The following is a 22,833-nucleotide window of genomic DNA, read 5'->3' on the forward strand; positions in this document are numbered from 1 at the left end:
TGCTCGCCACATAGCACATTCGTGTGTGTGCTCGTTTGTTCGTTGTACTCCGCTCCAGTGCTGATTCGCATGATGTTTGTCTGCCGTCCTGTTTATCGGCGCGCGGGTCCTGTGACACGCTGGCTGTCACCCACCTTGGCGTTTGCGCCAAGTTGCTAGTTTTAGCTTAATTGGACGCCACAATGTGAAATAAATTGAGCAGAAAATTACTTTGTACGTTGCGCTTTACCAGATATACTCCATCAGTTACGCACACATACACATATGCATATATTCATATATGTTTGATTGTACCATCGATATCCTACAGATATAGCTGGAGTTCCCTATATGGTCTTTTTGCCACTTTTCTTTCGAGCGCACCAAATTTCCCTATGTTTCATAAGCAACAGTTTGTATGCAAATCTACATATATGTATATATAAAAATATATATATATATTTGTTCATATACGATCCATAGGTGTTTTCTTCTCTTCATTTGGTTTTGCTGGAACTCCATTTTTAGAATTTTGCTTTAGTCTTCATCTTATTCAGATTTATGGTGCTTCCCTTATCATTGCATATTCTATTGTTGTTGTTATATCGATTGACTTCGCTTCATTAGATAACGCAATGGTAATGATTGCTATTCTTTTCAGCCAATGTCCCACGTTGTTGCTTGGTAAATTATTAGTTTACTTCCAGCAACTTTTAATTCTTCGTTTCCGGTTGCAATTTGGAGCTTTTAATTTCATTGTGGTCTCATAAATGTATGTATACTAATAGCAGAAGAAACTTAAAAAAAAGAACTCAGTGGGATTCCCGACTTTTCATTGGGATGAAAAATTACAAAATGTGGAACAAGTTCAAGGGTAGCCATGTTCTTGCCATCTCGATTTCATATTGGCTTATGCAAGAGCCAACAACTAAACTCTCTGCGCCTTTGGATTATCACTGACAAAAACTAGATCTTTATTTAGATATACAAGTATGAGCTTTAAAAGTTCAATAACGCTCTCATAGAAATTTGACTAATAAGGCCAGGCAAAAGAACAAAAGGTTTGGTGACGGCTACTCGTTTCTCTAGTATGTCTGGCCTGCGTGATCGAAATAATCTGAATATATGTAAATCCGACTAGAGTTTTTATTTCCGCATTACAACAGAGCTGAGTGTGGTTCCATCGTTTAGTATCATGTTCTCTATGTTAATGAAGCCTTGATCATAACTCTTAGAAGAATATAAGAAAAGCCTGCGTCCAATTAATACGATCGACTCGTTGTCAAACTATTGTTTAATTAAATCAATGTTGGTGTGGAAGAGATATGTAGCTTTACTCGTTGAACGAAATTAGCGACTATTATTTTTTCGGAGTTGTCAAAAAATTATTCTTTAATTATATTTGAGAGCTTTGGCTTGCATGTTATCGGCGGAAGATATTTTACCGCACTTTTTTAATAAAGAGAAAAAAAAACAGAAACGGCCACATTTCAGATGGTCCATCCGTTGGGTCCAATTTTCGATGACTCGTTCGAGCATTTCGACTGCTAATTGCCGAATGACACACGCGATGTTCTGCTCCAAGGGCTGAATCGAAGCGGAATTGTCTGTATAGACTTTCGATTTTACATTTACCACAGGAAAAAGTCTAACGATGTGATATTACACGATCTTGGTGCCCAATCGACCGGCCCAAAACGCGAAGTAATCTGTACACTGTGTTCTCTCAATAAATACATTGATCGATACGACGTGTTGGAAGCGGCGCCGTCATGTTGAAACCAAATGTCGCCGAGATCACGAGCTTCAATTCCAGGTATCAAATAGTCAGTATTCATGCCGCGATAATGGTCCCCGTCTAGAAGAAATATTGACCGATGATTCCACTGGCCCACAAACTAATCCACACCTTTGTTTTCTTCTGCATGAAATGTCAGCACTTGAATCTCAGCTTTGCCCTTCGTCACAAACATGGCTATTTTGCTTGTTTGAGCCAGAAATGGGCCTCATCGCTGAACAAAGAAAACCTCGGATTTTCTTGGATGTTTTCAAGAAACCATAAAGTGAAGCGATGTCGTTTGGGAAGGACGGGTGGCTTCAGTTTTTGCACAAACTGTATTTCGTACGCGTTCAATTTAAGATCTCGACGTTAAATGAGCCAAGTCGTTCCATACGTCAGTCCGAGTTGCTGCGAACGGCACCGAATCGACTCTACACCGTCTTCGTGTACACTCTCAGCTACCGCTGCTATGGTATTTTTTTTTCAAAGCGTGCTCGGCGTGGTCTATTCGGTCGAATATTATCCTATAATGAATTCTGAATTTCAAGATGGGTGATGGTGTTGCGAACAGTCCGTTCAGTAGGTCGATTATGTTCAAAATAAGTTGAGCGAAGGGTACCAAACACATTCTTTACAGGACGTGAACTTTCGTAATAAAGCTCAACGATTTGTGTGTAAACTTTGTTCGGGTGCAAGTCTTTCCATGATGAAATGCCAAATAGTACTGAACAAAAATAATATGACAGCTTGACACGACTCACGCGAAATCTGTCAAAGAAAGACTATTGAAAAATGTACCTCTACTTGCATCACGCGTAGGCCCAAACTGACTTTAGAACTTGATTGTATATTGACATCATGTTTTGGATTGCTAAAATCGGTATCCTGCCAATTAGGTGGCATCAAGCTTACTCTATTTTTGACATGTTCTTTCCAGCGAAGCTTAGCATCTAAGCTTATGACTAGTTACTTAGCACTCTTATGATGTAGTTAGGAGTATTATTTAAATAAATCGGTCGGTATGTCGATTTTTTCAAGGTAAAGTCGACATGAATTATTTTGGACTCTTTTAATTTGATGCGCCACCTAGAAACCCGCTTAGTAATTGCATTGGCTGCCATCTGCACTTGTCGAACGGACGCTGAGGTTGACTTTTCTTACAAATTAAGTTCACCTTTAAGTATCGATCTCGTTCAATTTCCAACAGAACCAACTTGAGTTCGGCTGCTGACGCATGAGCTTGTCCCTAGATATAGTTATAAGGAATATATCCATTATCTTTTAATAATTTCAGAAGAATGCAGTGCAGTAGATAGAGAGAGAGATACGTTCTTAACTGTATATAACCCTAACTAATGAAATAAAACACTGAAATAATTTATTTCTATTTATAATTTAATTTTTATTTTCACAATGTAATTATTCAGAGTTATCATGGCGAATTGTTTTTGTTTTTGGTTTTTGTTTTATTAATTTATTTTATAAGTATGTTCTTTAAAATCGTTAGACACTTCATATATGTATATTTTCCTGCTCATCTCCATCTCTATTCTCAACTTGAATGCGGCTACACACACCTACAAATGCCGTTAGAATTACAAATGTGTGAGACTGCAAGCCGAACTCTTTACTATAAAGAAACTGCAAGCCCACCAACTTTACACTACAAACCGATTTTAGTTGGACAGAAATTCGACAATGCATATACATATGTACATATGTATGTATATATATATATGTGTGTATGTTTATATATATTCTCGGCTGCATTTGTTTCTTTGTAAAATTCCTAGATGAAATTCTAATCAAGACGATTTTCATTTTTCACGCACACATACATACAAATGTGCTTGGGTGCGTACGCGCGTGTGTGTCGTAGTTTTAATTAGACTTAAACGGTATTTACATTTAAAATTTTGCTACTAGTTTAAGGCATGACTGCCGTACAATTTCATATACATACATACTTAGTTCATATACTTGCATTAGTGCATGTTTTATTACAGTTATTTCGCTAGCTTTTTCTTAGGCGCACACACATGAAGTTGGGTGGTTGGAATTTTTTATCGAATGAGGGTTTCAACATACATACTTATGTACACAAATATTTTTTGTGGTTTTTGTTAAAAATTAATTGGAATTTAGGAAATTAAGCATTTTTTTGGTATAAAAATATTAAATTAAATCAGTAAAATGTTTTTTTTAAATAATATAATAAACAATTATTAGAGTACACCGAAAAAAACGTTATTAACATAGGATTGTAATGTATTTATATGACGTGATCGAAGTTCGTCCCTTGCACTGATAACTTGAGCATTTGCATCAGCATTCCTTAATGAAACCTGATACACGTCTCCCTATAAAAATATTTGTGGTTCTTTTGAATGGAATTTTTAGGGGATGAATGAAGTTTAGCTATGTGCCACCACTCTTGGCGAGAGGCTATGGTGGTTTTCGTACCGAAGGTAGGTAGAAAAAAACCGACCTATTTCAGCCTCAATCTAACTTTAGGCCTAAAATCTTAACTTCCTTTCTGCTGAAAACGTTAGAGAAAATCTTGGACGTGTACATTAGGACCGTAGCTCCCCCTAAAAGTTTGATAAAAGCGCAACACGCATACACGAAAAGCAGATCAATAGAGACTGCACTCCATACACTGCTAATTAATATTAAGAAAGCGCTCTTGAATATATGGCATACGCTCTTGGATCATTCCTGGGAATATCTGGAGCATTCAACAACATTTCTGCGGAATCTTTGCTAAATAGTATCCAGTGAATAAGTGTTGACCCTGCTATACAATGTTGGATCAACCAATGTTCTTAAACCCTAAAAGGATAAGATCAGAATGGAACGACGATAGAATGATAAAAGAAGTATACCATACCCAGTACCTGCTGTGCAAACTGCTGTGAAAGCACAATGTGGAAGAAAGAGTGAGAAAGGCTAGCAATGTCTTACATGCGTATAGGTAGATGCTCGACACAACCTGGGTGCTATTTTCCCCTCTCATGCACTGGTGCTACACAGCAATAGTACGATCATTTCTTCTCTACGGTACTATAGCTTGGGGGAAAGGCGTACGGAAATCCACCTACCGGAAGCCAATGGAAAAGGTTCAGAGGCTCGCTGCGCTGTGCATAAGGGGAGCTTTAAGAACAACTCCAACGGCGGCTTTTGAATTGGTACTAAATCTGCCACCATAGACCTTTTCACTTAAGGTAGTAGTCTGGTAACTTATGCCTATTTTCATGACTTCTTTGGAGGGTGGTTTTTTATAGGAAAATAAAAATGAATTATCTTGAATATTTAGAGTGTTTTTATTTACATATTGAAAATATAAAAAATTTAATACTTTATTACTATTATTATTGCCACTCGAAGTTAGAACTTAAAAAAAAAAAAATGCACGTGGGTGGCCCGGGTGATTTTGGCTCTTGATGTTATCTGAAATCAAATATTTTTGTTTATTCTTGATCTATATATGTATGTATGTTAGCTACGCGCAACACTCTAAACATTTATACAAGTGGATCGAAAATGAATTGGTGACGCGATAAACAGTCTAGAGTTAAGGCAGCTTTTCAAGTTGCGCGCCACTGCACTATATTTCAAGCTGAGGTCTTTGCTATTACTAAAGCCGCGGTGCTGGCCTCTAATACATCTGCAGACAATTCCAAAATCAACACCTACGCAGACAGCCGAGCAGCAATCAAGGCAGTAACCTCATATCGCATATCGGCCAGAAGTGTTTTGGGAAGCAGGGCAGCACTGGAAAGTGTTGCCAGAAGCCATCAACTTCTACTGGGTACCATGTCACAAAGGCATCGAGGGCAATGAAATAGTGGAAGAGATTGCCAAGAATAATGTACGGCAAACACCCGAAAACATGATAAATATTGGGAAACCCATGCATTGTCAATACGATCTGGGGACAGAAGCATGGTAAAAAAATCAAAAGTCATGTGAAAAACTGTAAATAAGAAGTACACAAAATTCCTACTGGCACTCGAAAGAAGAGACTGTTGGAACATGATCGGAATACTAAATGGTTACTGTCTGGGGTTGGCACACGACCGCAGAATGGAACTGACAGATCAAGAAGACGCAGAAAATGTCTAGAGTGAGGCACCAGGAAAGCAGAAGAGCATCTCTTGTGCACTTGTCCCGCATTGGCGAGACTACGCGTTAAGCATCTGGGGTTCCCACGGTATGATACACCGGAAGAGGTATCGATAGTGAGGTCACAGAGTCTGTGAAATTCGCGTCATGGACTTGGTAATTGAACTCCACCTGATATCCAAAACGATACTAAACGAATACTAAAAACAAATTCTTAAAACTTTTCTTAATTATTTTGGAATATTTTTTAGTTATAATAGTTTAAAACAATATGTATATATTCAATTAAAAAATTATTTTTGAAGGATTTTTTTTTAATAAAAATAAAATTTTAATTTTAATTTTTAGAATTTTTTAATTTCCAAAAAATCAAACATTTTTATGTTAGCATTTTTTAATATTTTTTTTTTGTCAAAAAAAAAATTAAATATTAAATAATATATTTTAAAACAAATGAAAAATTAACTTTTTCCAAAAATAATAAAGTATTAAAAAATATATTTTAAAAACCTTTTCTATAAATTTAATAAAATTCCAAAAATTAAAAATTTTCAATGCAAACAGTTTTTAATAAGTTTTTTTATTACAAAAAAAAACAAAAAAAAATATTAAAATTTTTTCTATACATTTTTTTTCTTATTAAGTTGAATTATTATTATTGCACATTTATAAAAGATATTAATTATCATTAGATGACATATTTAACGATTTTTAAAGAAAGAAATATTTTTTTCAGTGTTGTAAAACGCGCCAATGAAATCGAAAATGTTATGATAAGCGGGTTTAGGAACTTATTTATGCTCTGCTGTGGATGGTGATACACATAACATTTACATAGATACAAACATACATATGTGTTTGAGTACATACATAAATATATAGCGGACTTATTAATACATTTATTTATTTTTAATTATTTAATGTTTTTGTTTTTGTAATAGTATAACATTTTGCAATACTTAAACTACCATAAATTAGTTATTTTAAGAAGTTTTCCTTACTTTACTTTTTCGTATGTATTAGTTAATGCAGATGAAGTATATATACCCATATATATACACTATATGGTATAGTATATATGTATGTATATATACCTTTTTTTTTTGTAATTTGCTAAGGACTCTTAGAGACTTACGAGTAGAGTTTATTAAGTGTAGACTTTAATATGAATTAAATAATACTTAAAAAACAACTTGACTATTTATTGCTAATACTAATATTTTAAAACAAATTCGACTAGTTTTCTTTTTGCCTTTACGCTTTAAAATGTTTACAAAGTCACATTTAAAAGTTACTTGCTCACCTTCAAGTCGGCTACTGAGTTATTTACATTAGAATATACACAAATCTTGGCTGGCAATCCACACTCGCTACCTCAATTCACCGCATGCCACCACACTAAACCTTAACTCACCATACATGCTCCTCAGCCATACCAATATTTAGTCGGTTCACTGGTGCCGCCGGCGTTCTCACGCTCGCTCTCCAGGTTCTCGTAACACTATAGGACGGCCGAGCCGCACCAGAGCACCTGACCTCAATATGGCCGCCACACGCTACCCCCATTATCGGTGGGTGTGTGATGTCCCCGATGGGCCGCCAAGGCAGCCACCTGCCGTTGCGTATTGCTGCCGTCTTCGATATTGCGCACCGAGGCGCCACAATTGCCGATCAGCGTCAAATCGCCGGGATGCGTCACGCCGCCGCCCGCCATAATGTTGTGCTGCTGACGCACGCCTACGCCCACGCCCACACCCACATTGTTGATATGATCCATAACGCTTTGCAATTCGGCGCCGTGCACGGATGAGTTCGGTGAGGCGTGTGTCGGTGTCAGCGCATGCGAATGAAAGCCATGTGTCTGATTGGCGGCCGTGTAGAGTTGTGAGTAGAGCAGACTGGCCGGCAAGACGGGGTACAGCGAACCATTACAACCGGCACCGGCGCCGCCTGCACCGCCGCCACCTACGCCTACACCGACACCGACACCCGCACCGCTGCCGCTGCCATAGTGCGACGGGTTTTGTGTCTGATTAACCAGTCCGGGAAAGTTTTGATTGGCACCGACGAGCGTGTTATTCGCCGCGGATGAGTTGGAACCGCTGCCAGCGCCAGCGCCGCTGCTGCCATTGGCAGTGCCGTTGCCGTTGTTCGTACCATTGGCACCGCCTCCACCGCCGCTGCCAGCGCCGGCACCGCCGCCCCCCAAATTGGGCGTATTCGTGGTGAGTAGATCTTCTTGTACCGGCGATTCGGCTTGGGAGGAGTCGCTCAAGCTGCGCGGTCCATTCTGACTGGAGTGTACATTGTAATCGTTGTTGGTGTTGGTGTGATGATAGCGTGGCACCAGTATCGAATTTGTGCCGACACCGCCATTGACTGTGGAAGAGATCGCCGATTGACCGCCCGAGCCGAGTAGGCTGTGGTGTGTCATCTGTCCGGTGGTGGAGCCGACCAGATTGCTCAAGTGCTGATCCAAATCGGTGGCCGTGGAGTCGGGGAGCACTACAGAGTAGAGAGTGTATATTGGAAATATTAGCATTTTGGCGGAAGGATCGTTAAGAGATATGTATCAATAAAATGAAACATTGTACGATATTAGACATTCTTTAGAGCTAACATTTTGGTGTTGTTTTAGTCTTGGCCTCCAATACTTTTTTCCGGCACTTAAACTAAATTGTTTTCATACTTACTTGGTACACAATCTCGATTTGTGCCGCCTGTAAAGTCCTGATTGTTCGACTGATCATTGGAGGAGCAGGTAAAGCCCAAAGCTGGATTGTTAAATTGTGCCGAAGTTGGTGTTGTGCAGGACGAAAGTCCACTACCGGCTAAGTAGGGCGAATAAGCGGATGCTGAGCCATAACCCCAGTGTGTATTGCCAGCACCTGGAAATTTTAATAGAGATCATTTGTTAAAAGTACTCCTAAATTTAAGGCTTTACGTAGTGTTGAAAGATAATATTAAGATTTAGATTTTAGTATTCTCGCCTTTCTAAAACGAATTTCGGGGAATGACCAAAAGCAGTAATTTCGGTATAACTACGCTCGTTCGTTGTGCAGATGTTCGACGTTTGAGATATAATTAGAAGTCCTTGCGTTGCTGAGCTCGAAAGGGTGGAACGTTTTTTTGAAACTTTTGGGAGTTTCTTCTGAAATATTTGTATATCTATGGCAACTTTGTGTCGGAAAGTCGGTAAACTGGGACTAATAAGTTAAGTAAACAATAAGGAGTCTATTCCAAACTTTTGGTTACTCTTTGAAATTTTAAGATGTAGTCTTGATAGTATATAATTGTTTATTTTACCTCGGCTTGGAGCGTAGATCGAAACGAGATAGGACGAAGCTTTCTCGTGTGCTGATTTGGTTTGGATTAGAATAGGTTTGGGACCTTTTAACTTTAATGTAAGAAAGAAGAAATTTTGAACCTGTGACAGGCCTTACATTGTCTTAATTTTGCTTTATTGGTCTCTGAATAATCATATGATTAGTTACAGAACCGGAGTAGGAGTTTATCTAGAGCTATGTATATCGTTTGAAGATTTATGTCCCGCAATATTTACATTAATGTGATTTTTAAAGTGTATATTAGGGTGGTTCTGAAAAAAACAATCCACTTCTAAACTGAACCGATATCGACTATCGAAAATATCTCATCATATACCGATTTTGTAATGATACGCCACTTCACTTTTTATGCGCCGAACAGGATATACTGAGTTTGCCTCGATGTTTGTAACACCCAAAAGAAAACGTCGAAGGTCCTAGAAAATTTATAGAGGTATAAATGATCATTGTGATATGGTAAACTTTTGCATACGTGTTTTTCTAACAAAGAAACTGAAAGTTTGTCGGAACCGTAGATATCGGTCATCTAGAACTAGAGTTGCCATACAAACTGTTCGATCGGAATCAAGTCAACAAAACTTTTTATTTGATGATATCTTCACGAAATTTGCACAGATTATTACTATTCAATCCGAGCAGTTTTGTTGAGAACATTTTCGCAGAAATCAACTATAGCATATAGCCGTCCTACAAACTGAAGAATCGAATCCAAATAAAGATCTTTTTATACAATTTTGTGACGACATAAAACAATACGCCGACTAGACTATGGAGGCAACAAGCTTCAGACATACACTGGCCGCCATTCACAATGGAGCCATTAAAACCTTCACCGAATCCCTCTCAGTAGGTGGCGTACTTGGAGTCAAACCATCACCCATTGCAGAAGAAGAGCTCGAGTTGCCGCAACGAGTCCCCGCATTACAATAACTCCCTCTTTGCATGCCTTTCTAACCTTACACATCAAACACCTCTTTTTCTATGGTCTAACCCCGTCGAAACAGCATCCTGGGCCCACCGTTTGATGACCTCGATGACAACTTATCTAATCCTTACCATCCCAACGGAGATTAGCTACCCGTTACAAGAACAACGAGCTTAGTCGATTAAGCAATATACAATACTTCTATCTGTCCGTCTGTATATTCACGAATAAGTCTCTAAGTATTTGAGTTATCGGTCTAAACTTTTGCATACGTGTTTTTCTAACAAAGAAACTGAAAGTTTGTCGGAACCGTAGATACCGGTCAACTAGAACTAGAGTTGCCATACAAACTGTTCGATCGGAATCAAATGCTTGTATGGAAAACTTTCACATTTGACAAGATATATTCACGAAATTTGGTATATGTTATTTTCAAAGACAACAATGTAGTCTCCGAAAAAATTGTTTAGATCGGTTAACTATAGCATATAGCTGCAATACAAACTTTACGATCGTAAAAAAGTTCTTGTAAGGAAATGTTTTGCATTTAACAAGATACATTCACGAAATTTGATATAGGATATTACCTAAAGCAACAATGTAATCTCCGAAGAAATTGATCAGATCGGTTGACTATAGCATATAGCTGCCATACAAACTGAACGATCGGAATCAAGTTCTTGTATGGAAAACTTTCACATTTGACAATGTATCTTCACCAAATTTGGTATAGATTGTTTTCTAAGGCAACAATGTAGTCTCCGAAAAAATTGTTCAGATCGGTTAACTATAGCATATAGCTGCCATACAAACTGAACGATCGGAATCAAGTTCTTGTATGGACAACTTTCACATTTAACAAGATATATTCACGAAATTTGGTACATATTATTTTCTAAAGCAACAATGTAATCTCCGAAGAAATTGATCAGATCGGTTGACTATAGCATATAGCTTCCATACAAACTGAACACATAGTTACTAACAGAAATGCACCTGTGAAGGGTATTTAGCTTCGGTGCAACCGAAGTTAACGTTTTTTTTTGTTTTTATTTGAAATAATCACCTACCATAATACTTGATTATTTGAAGAAAATATATATTTGTTATAGTAAGATGTGAGAAAATTAAATAAAATGGAGACCAAAGTTCAGAAAACGCCGTGGAAACCGAGACAATTTTTTATAAAATAATTAATAATTTATTACATGATATTTATTTCGGAATATACGTAATCATCAGATTGTGGATCGCATTTTGGCACCAAACAGTGAACAGACGAGACTGCTAATTAATTGCCACCCTAATGCACCGCACCGTACATGCTTATTACAACAAAGGGAATAAAATATGGACCACCCACAAACGATCACACCGCATGTCTGCTCAGTGTCTGCAACTATTTGACGGCTATGCCACATATGGTGGCACGATACGCTGCCTAACGGTGCATTCGTGTTGTGTGCCGCATCTAACCGTTATCTGCGTGCATGTTTATAGACACATTTGTGTAAAATCAACGCGGCCGCGACGCGCTAATTACGTCAACATGGCGGCGTGCGTGTAAATGAATGAGGCTATTATGCGGGCAGGCTGCTGATTGGTTTGGATTGGATTGGATCGGACTACTGTTGGCCATTGGCAATGTGTGTGTAACGAGCAGACGTCATTCACGGCATACGCAGCAGCGCTTGTGTAATGCGCACACATGCGCTATATATGTGTGTGTGTGTGTGTGCAGCTGTGTTTGTCAGGCTTGTAATATTTACTTATGACTAGTTGCTGCAAAATCGCTCACAATAACAATAAAAATAACAACAGCGTTGTTCGGTGTTTACTCCGGCGTTATTGATTTATTATTTCTATTGCATAAAGCACCTGAAACCTATCGTTACAGCGCTAGTATTTGGAAGCGTGCATAAAAAAAACTAAAATTGCACGAAAGGTTAGCCTACATGCGGGCGCTTCGCCGTGATTTCGCTTGGCAGCGCTGCCTTTTGAACGGTTGTTTGGATTTTTCAAAGCTTTCTCACACAATAGGCGCCGTGTAATTAGGCTTAATTAATAGCTCATTTGGAAATTATTAATTAGTTTTTCGTTGAGGCATCGCCGCCGTGTGCGCTTGCTGCACTCCAAATGGTGGATATTGATTATGTGGTGGCTTTATTAATGCTATTGGCTTAAATGTTTCATATACACATCATAAACAATGCAAGTGGGTTGCTAGATAAATGCCAACAACAAATTTTCGCAAAATAATTTCGCGGCTTTTATGCAGGCGAACCGGTTTTAACTAATACAAATTTAATTTTATTTGATACATATCGAAAATAGAATAAAAAAAAAATTAAAATTAATTGCTTGTAATGCAAAAATAATCTGCGATTATTGAAGCAGCTTTCTGGCTGAAAAATTATACACAACTTGAAAATAAATTCAGAGTTAATTTCAAAGCCGAAACCCCTAAGAAATTGGAAAGCTTTTCAATCGCATCCAAATCATTTTTTTAAGTTTCGCTTTCAAAACATATACACAGAGACGTATATTGGAGTGTTCGTTATTTCACAAGTTGATTAGTTTTGTTCAAAGGCGTCCTAAAGTCTCAGTTTATGTCTTAAAATTATGCTTTTTATTTTATACTCAAACCGTGCACAAGTCACCTTACCTTTCCAATATATTAAACATATGCTATTTTGATATTTTGCAATACATTTTTTTTCTCAGCTAAAAGTAGACTTATATATTTGAAAATATGATATTCTAACACAAAATTCTCCGCTCTACAAAAAAGCTCTTAACAACTTTTTTCATAAAAGCCTTACTTAAAAAGTTATACCCAATTAAACTGATACATCAAGTGTACTGAGCATTCATACAAACGTTTTATAACTTCTGTGTTGCTCATACGACATGGTGTACCATATGAATGCTAAGTTACTGATTTACGTAGCCTCAGTGTATATGATGTTAAGGATGTTTTTAGACTTTTTCTTTCATTAATTTCATTCGAGTGGAAATAAAATTCCCATAATTTAATGTTATGGCCAACAATTAGCTTTATTATAAAGCTAAAGGCCTGCATTATGTTTAAAAGTGATTTCGCGCAAGTGATCGCCGCAGCTGCCTCGAATAAATTCCAGCCGGGAGAACTAATTTTCGAGCACTTTTTGCAGCAATTGGGACATATACCAGCAATAATGCGCCGAATATTCTCTTCCTAGGCGTAAATTGTCTCGAGCTTAGCTGCGTAGACAAGAAACTTCACATAACCTCACAAAAAATAGTCCAGCGGTATTAAAAGGCACTATCTTGAAAACCACGGCTCACTAAGCAAGACAATGCGCTCACCCAAAGTTTCCTGCAATAAATTTATTCTTTCGTTGTCTGTATGGCTTGTAGTTGGAACCAAAGGTCGACCACATCAACATCCTCCAATCGCGGCAGGAAAAAGTGATTAATTATGGCTCTACTACGTTCTCCTTTGAATATAATATTATGGGCGGATTTAGTTTTGAGGAAATTGAAATTTTGAGAATGCCCTTTGATCACACCGCACTGTGACTTCTAGAAGATGTAACGGCATCCTATTTATGGCTTGTGGATTATTATCAGTTTTATTGCAACAATTTTGTTTATTAACGTAACTAATTAAACCAGAAGTGAATTTCAACGCTGAACAAAATTTTCTTGTGCAAATCGGAATGGGTGGCCATCTCTTTTCGGCCATTTACCCAACGTGCGACGCGATTGGTAGTCGTTTGGCTTAAATTTTTGGACGAGTTGCAAGTTTGCAAGTTCGCAAACCAAGAATCTTCCACAAAATCTTCCAAAGAGAGAAAGAGTGGATAGCATAAAGCTCTAATTATTGTGTGGGTTGGTGGATGGACTCATTCGGGTCTTTTTCGGTAGTCTGTTCTACAAGTACAGGGGGCGCTAGATAGTCCTGTTTACTTTGGAAAGCACCTTGTATATACTTGAACTCTTAATTATATGAAGTATGGCCATACTTGACTAAGCTCGAGATAATGACTTTTAAATACAAAATATAAACTACACATTTTGACTAGTGATTAATGGCTGACCAAGTGGTAACTTTTGCTTGTTGACTATTGTGTGCTGCTTTTAGTCTATATTGACTATTCTCTTATTCTGAAATATTAAGTACTGGCAAAAAATTACTAAGTATGGACCTTAAATCAGTGGCTACTGATTTCATATTCTGCACTTACAAATATACGCGTCCCCTAGCACAAAAAAGTTGGGTGTAATCGGACCACTGCCACGCCCACAAATCGCCATTAACCGAAAACCTATAAAGGGCTATAATTAATAACTCCTAAACAGCTAAAGCCGCAAACACCACATTCGTCTAGCAGAAATACTATAAGAACTCCTACCGAGAGTATGTATGAAATCGAATGATAGCCCCGCTCACTCCCATATAAGGGTAGTGTGAAAAATTACTAAAAGGGTGATAAATCAATAAATGAATACGCCAGAGACATTAAATTTTACCTCCGAGATGATGTGGGAAGGCTTTATAGGAGACGCTGTGAAAATTGGAATTGGAATTCCCTCAAGTACGGAATATGTCGATCCCAGAATTGATTTTTTACCGAAAACATCGGTCAATGCATGATATATAATAAGTGATCCAAATAGATGTGATAGCCAACGCTTACAAATCGTTCAACTTTCTTACGAAAAAAATGTTCACCTTCTGTAAAAAATGTTTTCACCCGCTCCGCTCAACTCATGGTCAACATAATCGGCCTACCGAGCGTACTATTCGCAACACAATCCCTCATTCTGAGACCCAGCATTCATTATTGGATAATATTCGTTCAAGTAGACCACGTCTAGCACGCAGTAACGAAAACATAGCAGCCGTAGCTGAAAGTGTACACGAAGACCGTGGAGAGTCGATTCGGCAACTCAGACTGACGTATGGAAAGACTTGGCACAAACCACAGTTTGTGCAAGAAATGAAGTTGCTTGACTTCCCTTAGTGATATTGCTTCGCCCTATGGGCTCTTGAGAAGTTCCAAGAAGATTCGACAAATTTTGTTCAGCAACTCCATATAGTTAGCTTTAAACCTTGCAAGTTGCAAGAGTGTGAAATGTTGGGTTATACCCGAACTAAGCTCTTCCTTATTTGTTGACCTTAGATATAAAAACTTTGAAACTGGTCAACACCAAAAATTGAATGATTGACTCCAATTGATGAATAATTAATGAATAATTAAATATTTTGCGTTTTATATACGATTCCCGGGTACTTTTTTGCCGCAATGTATGTGACATTTCCATCTAATGAATTTCATATAGCAAACTTAATTGAAATTAATCTCAATTAGAAAAATCTGAGTAACTTTTCCATAAAATTTATTTGAAAATTATTTTCAAAATATTTAATTAAGTTTTCGCTTTCAAAAATATTGCAATTCGAATAAATTAAATTAAATTAACAATAAATTGAGTAGAAACAAGTACAGTTATCATTTAATATGAATCTAGATAAGCATGCTCGGCGTTTCGGTCAACTTAATTTGGCAGCGATTATTTGGAAATTTTTCTATTTCACCGCAATATTGAAGTATGGCCGCGCTAATTCGTTTAGCATTTTAAATTTGCACTAAATTAAATTAAATGCGGCGAAACTTCAAAGCAACACAAATAAATCGGTCGGATTTTTGAATAATGGCCAACACTACTACAACTACAACGACAGTAATCACTCACACACACACACACACGAACGAGCGCATTTAAATGACCGAATAATTTATTAAAAATGCATTGACAATTTCATATTAAATAACGGCAATTTTAAATTGCCAATTGCCAATTTACCGTTAGCTAAGTGTCGCGGAAAAAAGCAATGAAGTTGGAAAAACGTTAATTTATATTAAATGCACAAATACATATATAGTATGGTATAAATGTGGCGCAAATCGCAAAATCACAAACGAATTGAATGCAATTAATTTATATTCAGGCGCGCATTGACTGCTTTCAACATTAATTTAAATGCTTTTTAAAATCATAATTTAATTCTTAGGGATACATTAATAAACCCAGTGAAAGCGCATAAATTATGCATTTATTAATGCATGCAAGCCTTCATGTGCCAGGGCGTTGTGTGTGTGTTTGGCTTTGCAGGGTTGCATGTGCGCAGGTGATTGCATGCGGCATGGTGTTGTTGTTGGCGCCGAGCGTAGATAACGCATTTATTTATATGCAAAACACGAAAATCACGCAGCTCAGCAGGTGAGACACGGGCGGCGCCACAAATTTGTGCCGGAGGGGCTTTTAGAGAATATTGTTATTATTTGTTTGGCTTATAATTGTGAATATTTTACAGCTGTGTTGTTTTTTGTTATCGTGGCGGCGCAAATAAATTTTTAATAAAGTTTGTAATATTTTTTGCAACAATTTTCGATTTGATGGTGCTTGAACGTTTAGAAAGTCGGGTTCGTTCAAAATCTGTACATATCCGTATGATGACCTGATATTGCTTGCTAGATTGAACTTGATGAGATTATGAATCACAATTTTAGACGTTGATAAAAATTATTATACAATTTTTTAAATTTTTTTATCAGCATTGTGGTTAAACATTTTCTTTTCGGAATCCAATAGTTTGTGGAGGTTTTTGATAATATTGTAGTTAGTTATTCATCAATATTTATTTTGTCGCCTTCTTTCAGAGAATTTCGTTTTATCTCTTCGATCGACTGAAAACGGCTTTTATGGAGCGGTAATTTCAGTTTGGGAAACAAGAAAAAATCACACGGAGCCAAATTTGGTGAATACGGTGGTTGATGCACCAAACCACGAATATTGAAAAAACAAGTAAGGAAGCGCTAAGTTCGGATGTCACCGAACATGTTATACTCTCGCACGATAAGTGATAATCGAGATTTCACTATCCGTCATTTACATATTTTTCAAATACCGTATTTGTGTAAAGTTTTATTCCGCTATCATCATTGGTTCCTAATGTATATATTATACAGAGAAGGCATCAGCTGGAATTCAAAATTGCGTTATATTGGAAGAAGGCGTGGTTGCGAACCGATTCACCCATATTTCGTACATGTCATCAGGGTGTTAAGAAAATATTATGTACCGAATTTCATTGAAATCGGTCAAGTAGTTACTGAGATATGGTTTTTGGTCCATAAGTGGGCGACGCTACGCCCATTTTCAATTTCAAAAAAAGCCTCGGTGCAGCTCCTTCTGCCATTTCTTCCGTAAAATTTAGTGTTTCTGACGTTTTTTGTTAGTCGGTTAACGCACTTTTAGTGATTTTCAACATAACCTTTGTATGGGAGGTGGGCGTGGTTATTATCCGATTTCTTCCATTTTTGAACTGTATATGGAAATGCCTGAAGGAAACGACTCTATAGAGTTTGGTTGACATAGTTATAGTAGTTTCCGAGATATGTACAAAAAACTTAGTAGGGGGCGGGGCCACGCCCACTTTTCCAAAACAATTACGTCCAAATATGCCACTCCCTAATGCGATCCTTTGTGCCAAATCACTCACTTTAATATCTTTATTTATGGCTTAGTTATGACACTTTATAGGTTTTCGGTTTCCGCCATTTTGTGGGCGTGGCAGTGGGCTGATTTTGCCCATCTTTGAACTTAACCTTCTTATGGAGCCAAGGAGTACGTGTACCAAGTTTCATCATGATATCTCAATTTTTACTCAAGTTACAGCTTGCGGACGGACGGACGGACGGACAGACGGACATGCGGATTTCAACTCTACCTGTCACCGTGATCACTTTGGTATATATAACCCTATATTTGACTCTTTTAGTTTTAGGACTTACAAACAACCGTTATGTGAACAAAACTATAATACTCTCCTTAGCAACATTGTTGCGAGAGTATAAAAAAAAACAGTGAACATCACTTTGATTTTTGAGCGGCTTTGGTGTAGTTTCATTGGTTTCGGCTTGTTTTTTCCTATGATTGTTGACTTGTTTGTATGTCAAACTCATAAATTCATATTTTATGGGTCTTATCGGCAGTTATAATGCTCTCCATAAATGTGAGATCAGAATTAGTACGATCAATTATGTCCAAAAAGACCGCTTTAAGGTCCTCTTTTGGGATAAAATTCAATTTTATCGAGACGAGTCGAGCAAGCACGCGTTTCATACACAAACAATCTCCTAAGCCATTTGAACGGACTTCCAAGAGATATCGAGCTTTCTTGCCGTCTCTCTAACACTCGCCTGACAATTTTCAATCATTATGTCCTTCAGAACGGTTCGTTCAGAGCGATACATGTTTTCAACGATCTCTCGACCGTCTTTGAAGAATTTGTACCACTGAATCACAGTATACTACTGCGAAACTAACAACCAACTTAAACGAGTCGAAGTTGAGGTTAAAAGTACTAAGTAAGTATACGTAGTAGGTAGATCACATTTTAAAGCCTTTAAAGTTAAGAATATTTGAATCGAAAAAATCTCCCTGAATCAGATTAAAGAAAAAATGTTATGTTTTATAAGAATCTGCGATGTAAAAATTATATCCTCAACGCTTCCAAAGTTATGGTCTGTTTAACGAAAACAAATTTTTTTACGTGGCATTTATATGTTATAATATATTATTTGAATGTCAACCGACACCTTTTAAAATTAAGTTAAAAATTCTGCTTTTGAGGGTTTTTTTTGCTCGGTATATTGCATAATTTCAGTCCACAAATTCGATATTAGTTTAAATTTTTGGTTTACCCCATTATGCACCCAATCAAACCTAGTCATCTAACACCACTCGCTTAATGTTTCGACACCAATGAAACATCTCGATTTCTAGTACTCTATTTAAATGTCAAATCTCCCTCATTTTTTAAAGAGTTTGCTGCTATGAAAACAGCCACATCGACTGCACTAAAAAGAGCGAACTCTTGTTACATGGAGAGTCATCTAACGTAACTTCTTGTTTAATAGAAAAAAACTTTATATTTATTTTTTTTATTTAAAATTTTATACTTTCGTGAAATAGTTGCTATAAAAAAGCGTTCATTTTTAATCACAGTAAAAAGGTTTGGTTAGAAAGTGACATGGCAATTCAGTGGCAGCTATATGTTATAGTAAACGGACAACAGCTAAACAAGTTCTTCCGATATTGCACCAATGTCTTAAAAAACATCCCATGCAAATGAAAAGGTGCTCCATACAAGTACTTGATTCCTATCGTCTGTTTGTATGGCAACTATTTTCTATAGTGATTTGATATCGGCGGTTCCGATAAATGAGCAACTTCTTTGAGCAAAAAATAACGTCTTCAAAATTTTAAATTGATATGTACATAAAGTATAACATATATCTACCATACAAAAAAGCATAAAATAAGTTTTAAAGGTATTCTCATAAAGATTTTTAAAGTTGGTTCCGCATTCGAAAAGTATTTTCCTTTCTTTGAATTATAAATGCCAATTAAAATTTCGAAGTGACAAGAAGAAAGACTTCGTCTTTATTTAATAACACAGTACAACAGCTAATCTGGGGTAAAGTAAAACCCTCAAAGGGTTTGGCGTTCGTATGTGTCAGTTTTTTTATGACCTTTTAAATTTTTTTCTTATCCTTTTTGCGGCTCCTTTATTCGCACATGCATAGCAATTCAATGGATTGTGACCTTCGCCAGGATTAGTCCAAGTCATTGGGATACCGAATGGCATACTTTCACGTCTTCTATTTTTCCAATCCATTAGACGGTTGTAGCAGCTTTTATACACTATATTTGGTACCCAATTTTCGTTCACTATAACATTTTGGTTGAAGTACATCTCGTATGTTTGAACAAAATCAGTACTGAAATTTCCCCTTTTTTTATGTGTTGAGACATATCGAGTTATGTTAAACTACGTTTTTGCCAAAATGTTACAACTAAGCGAAAAAACATCAACCTGACTTGGAATTTCTTCCTCCCCAGACAATAATCCCAAAAATGTTCCACAGTGTAATTGGTTGTAAGACAAATATATGTTATAAAGGTTGATTCATTTCGAGGTTTCCTACTTTTTTTAAAAAGAAAAAACCTCAAAATTAACGTCGAATGTTGGTTATCATTCGAAAAAACATTCTTTGGCATTTATTTTTTGAAGATTAACTCTTTCAATTGTTGGGCACAGCTACGTCTCAGATTGTCCAACCATTAAGTCCAATTTTGAATGACTCGTTCGAGTATTTCGACTGTTAACTGGCGAATGACACGCGAAATGTTTTGCTACAAGACCTGATTCCAAGCGGGATTATCCGGATAGACTTTAGACTTTACACATCTCTACAAGAAAAAGTCTAACGGTGTGATATCACACGATTTTGTTGGCCAATCGACCGAAAACGAAAAATTATCTGTTGACCAAAGTGATTTCTCAATAAATCCATTGATTGTTGCGATGCATGGGAAGAAGCGCGGTCTTGTTAAAACCAATTGTCGCCCTGATTACGAACTTCTATTTCAGTCATCAAATAGTCGGTTATCATGGCGCGATAACGGTCGCCATTGACGGTTACGTTCTCAACGTGGTCATTTTTTAAAAAATATGGACCGATGATTCCACTGGCCTACAAACCACACCAAACCGTTGTTTTTTTCTGGATGAAATGGCAGCTCTTGAATCTCTTCAGGTTGCTCTTCGTCCCAAATGTGGCAATTTTGTTTGGTTACATATACATTAAGCCAGAAATGGGCCTTATCACTGAACAAAATTTGGCTCGAAAACGTCGGATCTTCTTGGAGCTTTTCAAGAGCCCATAAAGCGAGGCGATGTCGAGCGGCTTCATTTCTTGCACAAGCTGTATTTTGTGCGCTTTCAATTTAAGGTCTCGACGTAAATTGCGCCAGGTCGTTCCACACGTCAGCCCGAGTTGCTGCAAGTGGCGCCGAATCGATTCTCCACGGTCTTCGTGTACACTCTTAGCTACGGCTGCTATATTTTCTTCACTACGTGCTGGACGTGGTCTATTCGGTCGAATAGTACCCAATAATGAATGCTAGGCCTCAAGATGGGTGATGGTGTTGCGAACAGTACGCTCAGTTAGTCGATTATGTTCACCATAAAGTGAGCGAAGTGCGAGAACCATATTATTTACAGAACATGAGTCTTCGTAACAAAGTTAAATTGTTCAACGTTAAACGTTGTGCAGTCTTGACTCTTTCCATGATGGAATTCCAAACAATACTGAGCAAAAGTAACATGATATCTGGACAAGACTCACGCGTGAACTGTCAAAAAAAGCCTGTTAAAAAATGCCTTTATTATTTGCGGTCAAATCTTGTAGTATTTAAAGGAATCAATTTTTTTAATGCTCGCGTTGAACAGAAATTTGGTTTTGAAAATCGAAAAATGGAAACCGTCGCTTCATTATAACCGGTAAAGGGCTCTCTTTTGTAATAGAATACGAAAGTGTGGAATCAAGGCTGTTGAAAAAAGTACTTCTACTTGAATCAACCGTTAGTTACTCAATTTTCTTTGTTATTGTTAAGTGTGTATTGGTGGATCTCTGGCTTAAACCCGGTTTTGGACTAATATTCTCTTGGGAAATATTGTTCAAAATGTAGTGTAGAATATTTCTCGCATACACAATTTTTCCATTTTTTGGCTCCCTATGAAATAAGTCGCTCTAATGGTATATACTTTAAGGTGTCTCCGACATTTCCTTCCAAAAATTATTATACCCTGTTCATGTTGTAATTTTTCTGTATTCGGTCGACTTTAAACTTCACTACTCCCCTGAGTAAAACCCCAAATATTTTATAAATATTCCACATACTCTTAGCTAGTTTTAGTAGATTTATGTATATAATATATATATATATAACCCGTTATATTTAAGTAGATTTTAATTCTCCATGATAAACACACACTAATGCAGTGGCGAGTCGATTGAAATTCATTGAATGGCGACAGTCCAATATTTTAATGCTTTCATGGCTCACTTGTTCAAGTGTATGTGCGTGTGTGTGTGTGTGGTGTTAGTGGTGATTATTTAAATATATTTGCGCGCAAGCTTTCGCTACATTCCTGGTGAGCCGCCTATTTGACCAAAGCAAACTGCTTCCCAGCCCACAATTGCAACCAAAATGTCTACAAGCGTGTATGTATGTGTGCAGTTATGACAGAGTGTACATGTTTGTGTGATTGTGTGTAAACGCGAGTATGCAAACATTGGTTAAATAAAGTGGTCAACGGCTTAAATGCCAATAATGCGCTCAAACGCACACAAAAAATGTGTGTCCGAACACACACACTCGCACATTTGCGCATAAATCTCTCAATTACATCTACAGCATATGTGTGTGTGCCTCGCATTGCATGGGTTTGTAGTAAAATTAACAAAATGGTTGCAGCATAAGCAACAACAACAACAAAAACTACTGCTAGTTGTTAACTAAAGCTGTGCGCTAAGCCACCACGCGCGTGTGGTGGGTAGCAGGAGGCGAAGTGCAGCTTTCACCAATACACAAACACACACATACACGCACATTTTTATCACACGCATATAAAATTAACCAGAATATTTACCACATTGCATTGGTTGGCAGCATTTTTTTTAAGTATTTATTTTTCGGTTAATCTCACGCACTCTCTCCCGCTCGCTCTCTCTATCTTACTCCTCATTTCAGTCCGCAGCGGCATTACACAGCGC

General features: G+C 37.3%; 1 protein-coding gene across 2 annotated transcripts in view; it reads right to left on the reverse strand.

Moving 5' to 3' along the window:
• Positions 1-6,549: 6,549 nt before the first annotated feature.
• Positions 6,550-22,833, reverse strand: part of LOC126758282 (runt-related transcription factor 3) — a 99,608-nt gene continuing 83,324 nt past the window's right edge. For both annotated transcript variants that reach the window (XM_050472497.1, XM_050472496.1), the window contains exons 5-6: positions 8,578-8,772; positions 6,550-8,389 (exon numbers count right to left, since the gene is read on the reverse strand). In XM_050472497.1, coding sequence (XP_050328454.1) covers positions 7,422-8,389; positions 8,578-8,772 — 1,163 coding nt within the window. In that variant the 3' untranslated portion in view covers positions 6,550-7,421. The remainder of the gene's footprint in view (positions 8,390-8,577; positions 8,773-22,833) is intronic.

This window comes from Bactrocera neohumeralis, chromosome 5 (genome assembly GCF_024586455.1).
Source record: "Bactrocera neohumeralis isolate Rockhampton chromosome 5, APGP_CSIRO_Bneo_wtdbg2-racon-allhic-juicebox.fasta_v2, whole genome shotgun sequence".
Classification (NCBI taxonomy): Eukaryota; Metazoa; Arthropoda; class Insecta; order Diptera; family Tephritidae; genus Bactrocera; species Bactrocera neohumeralis.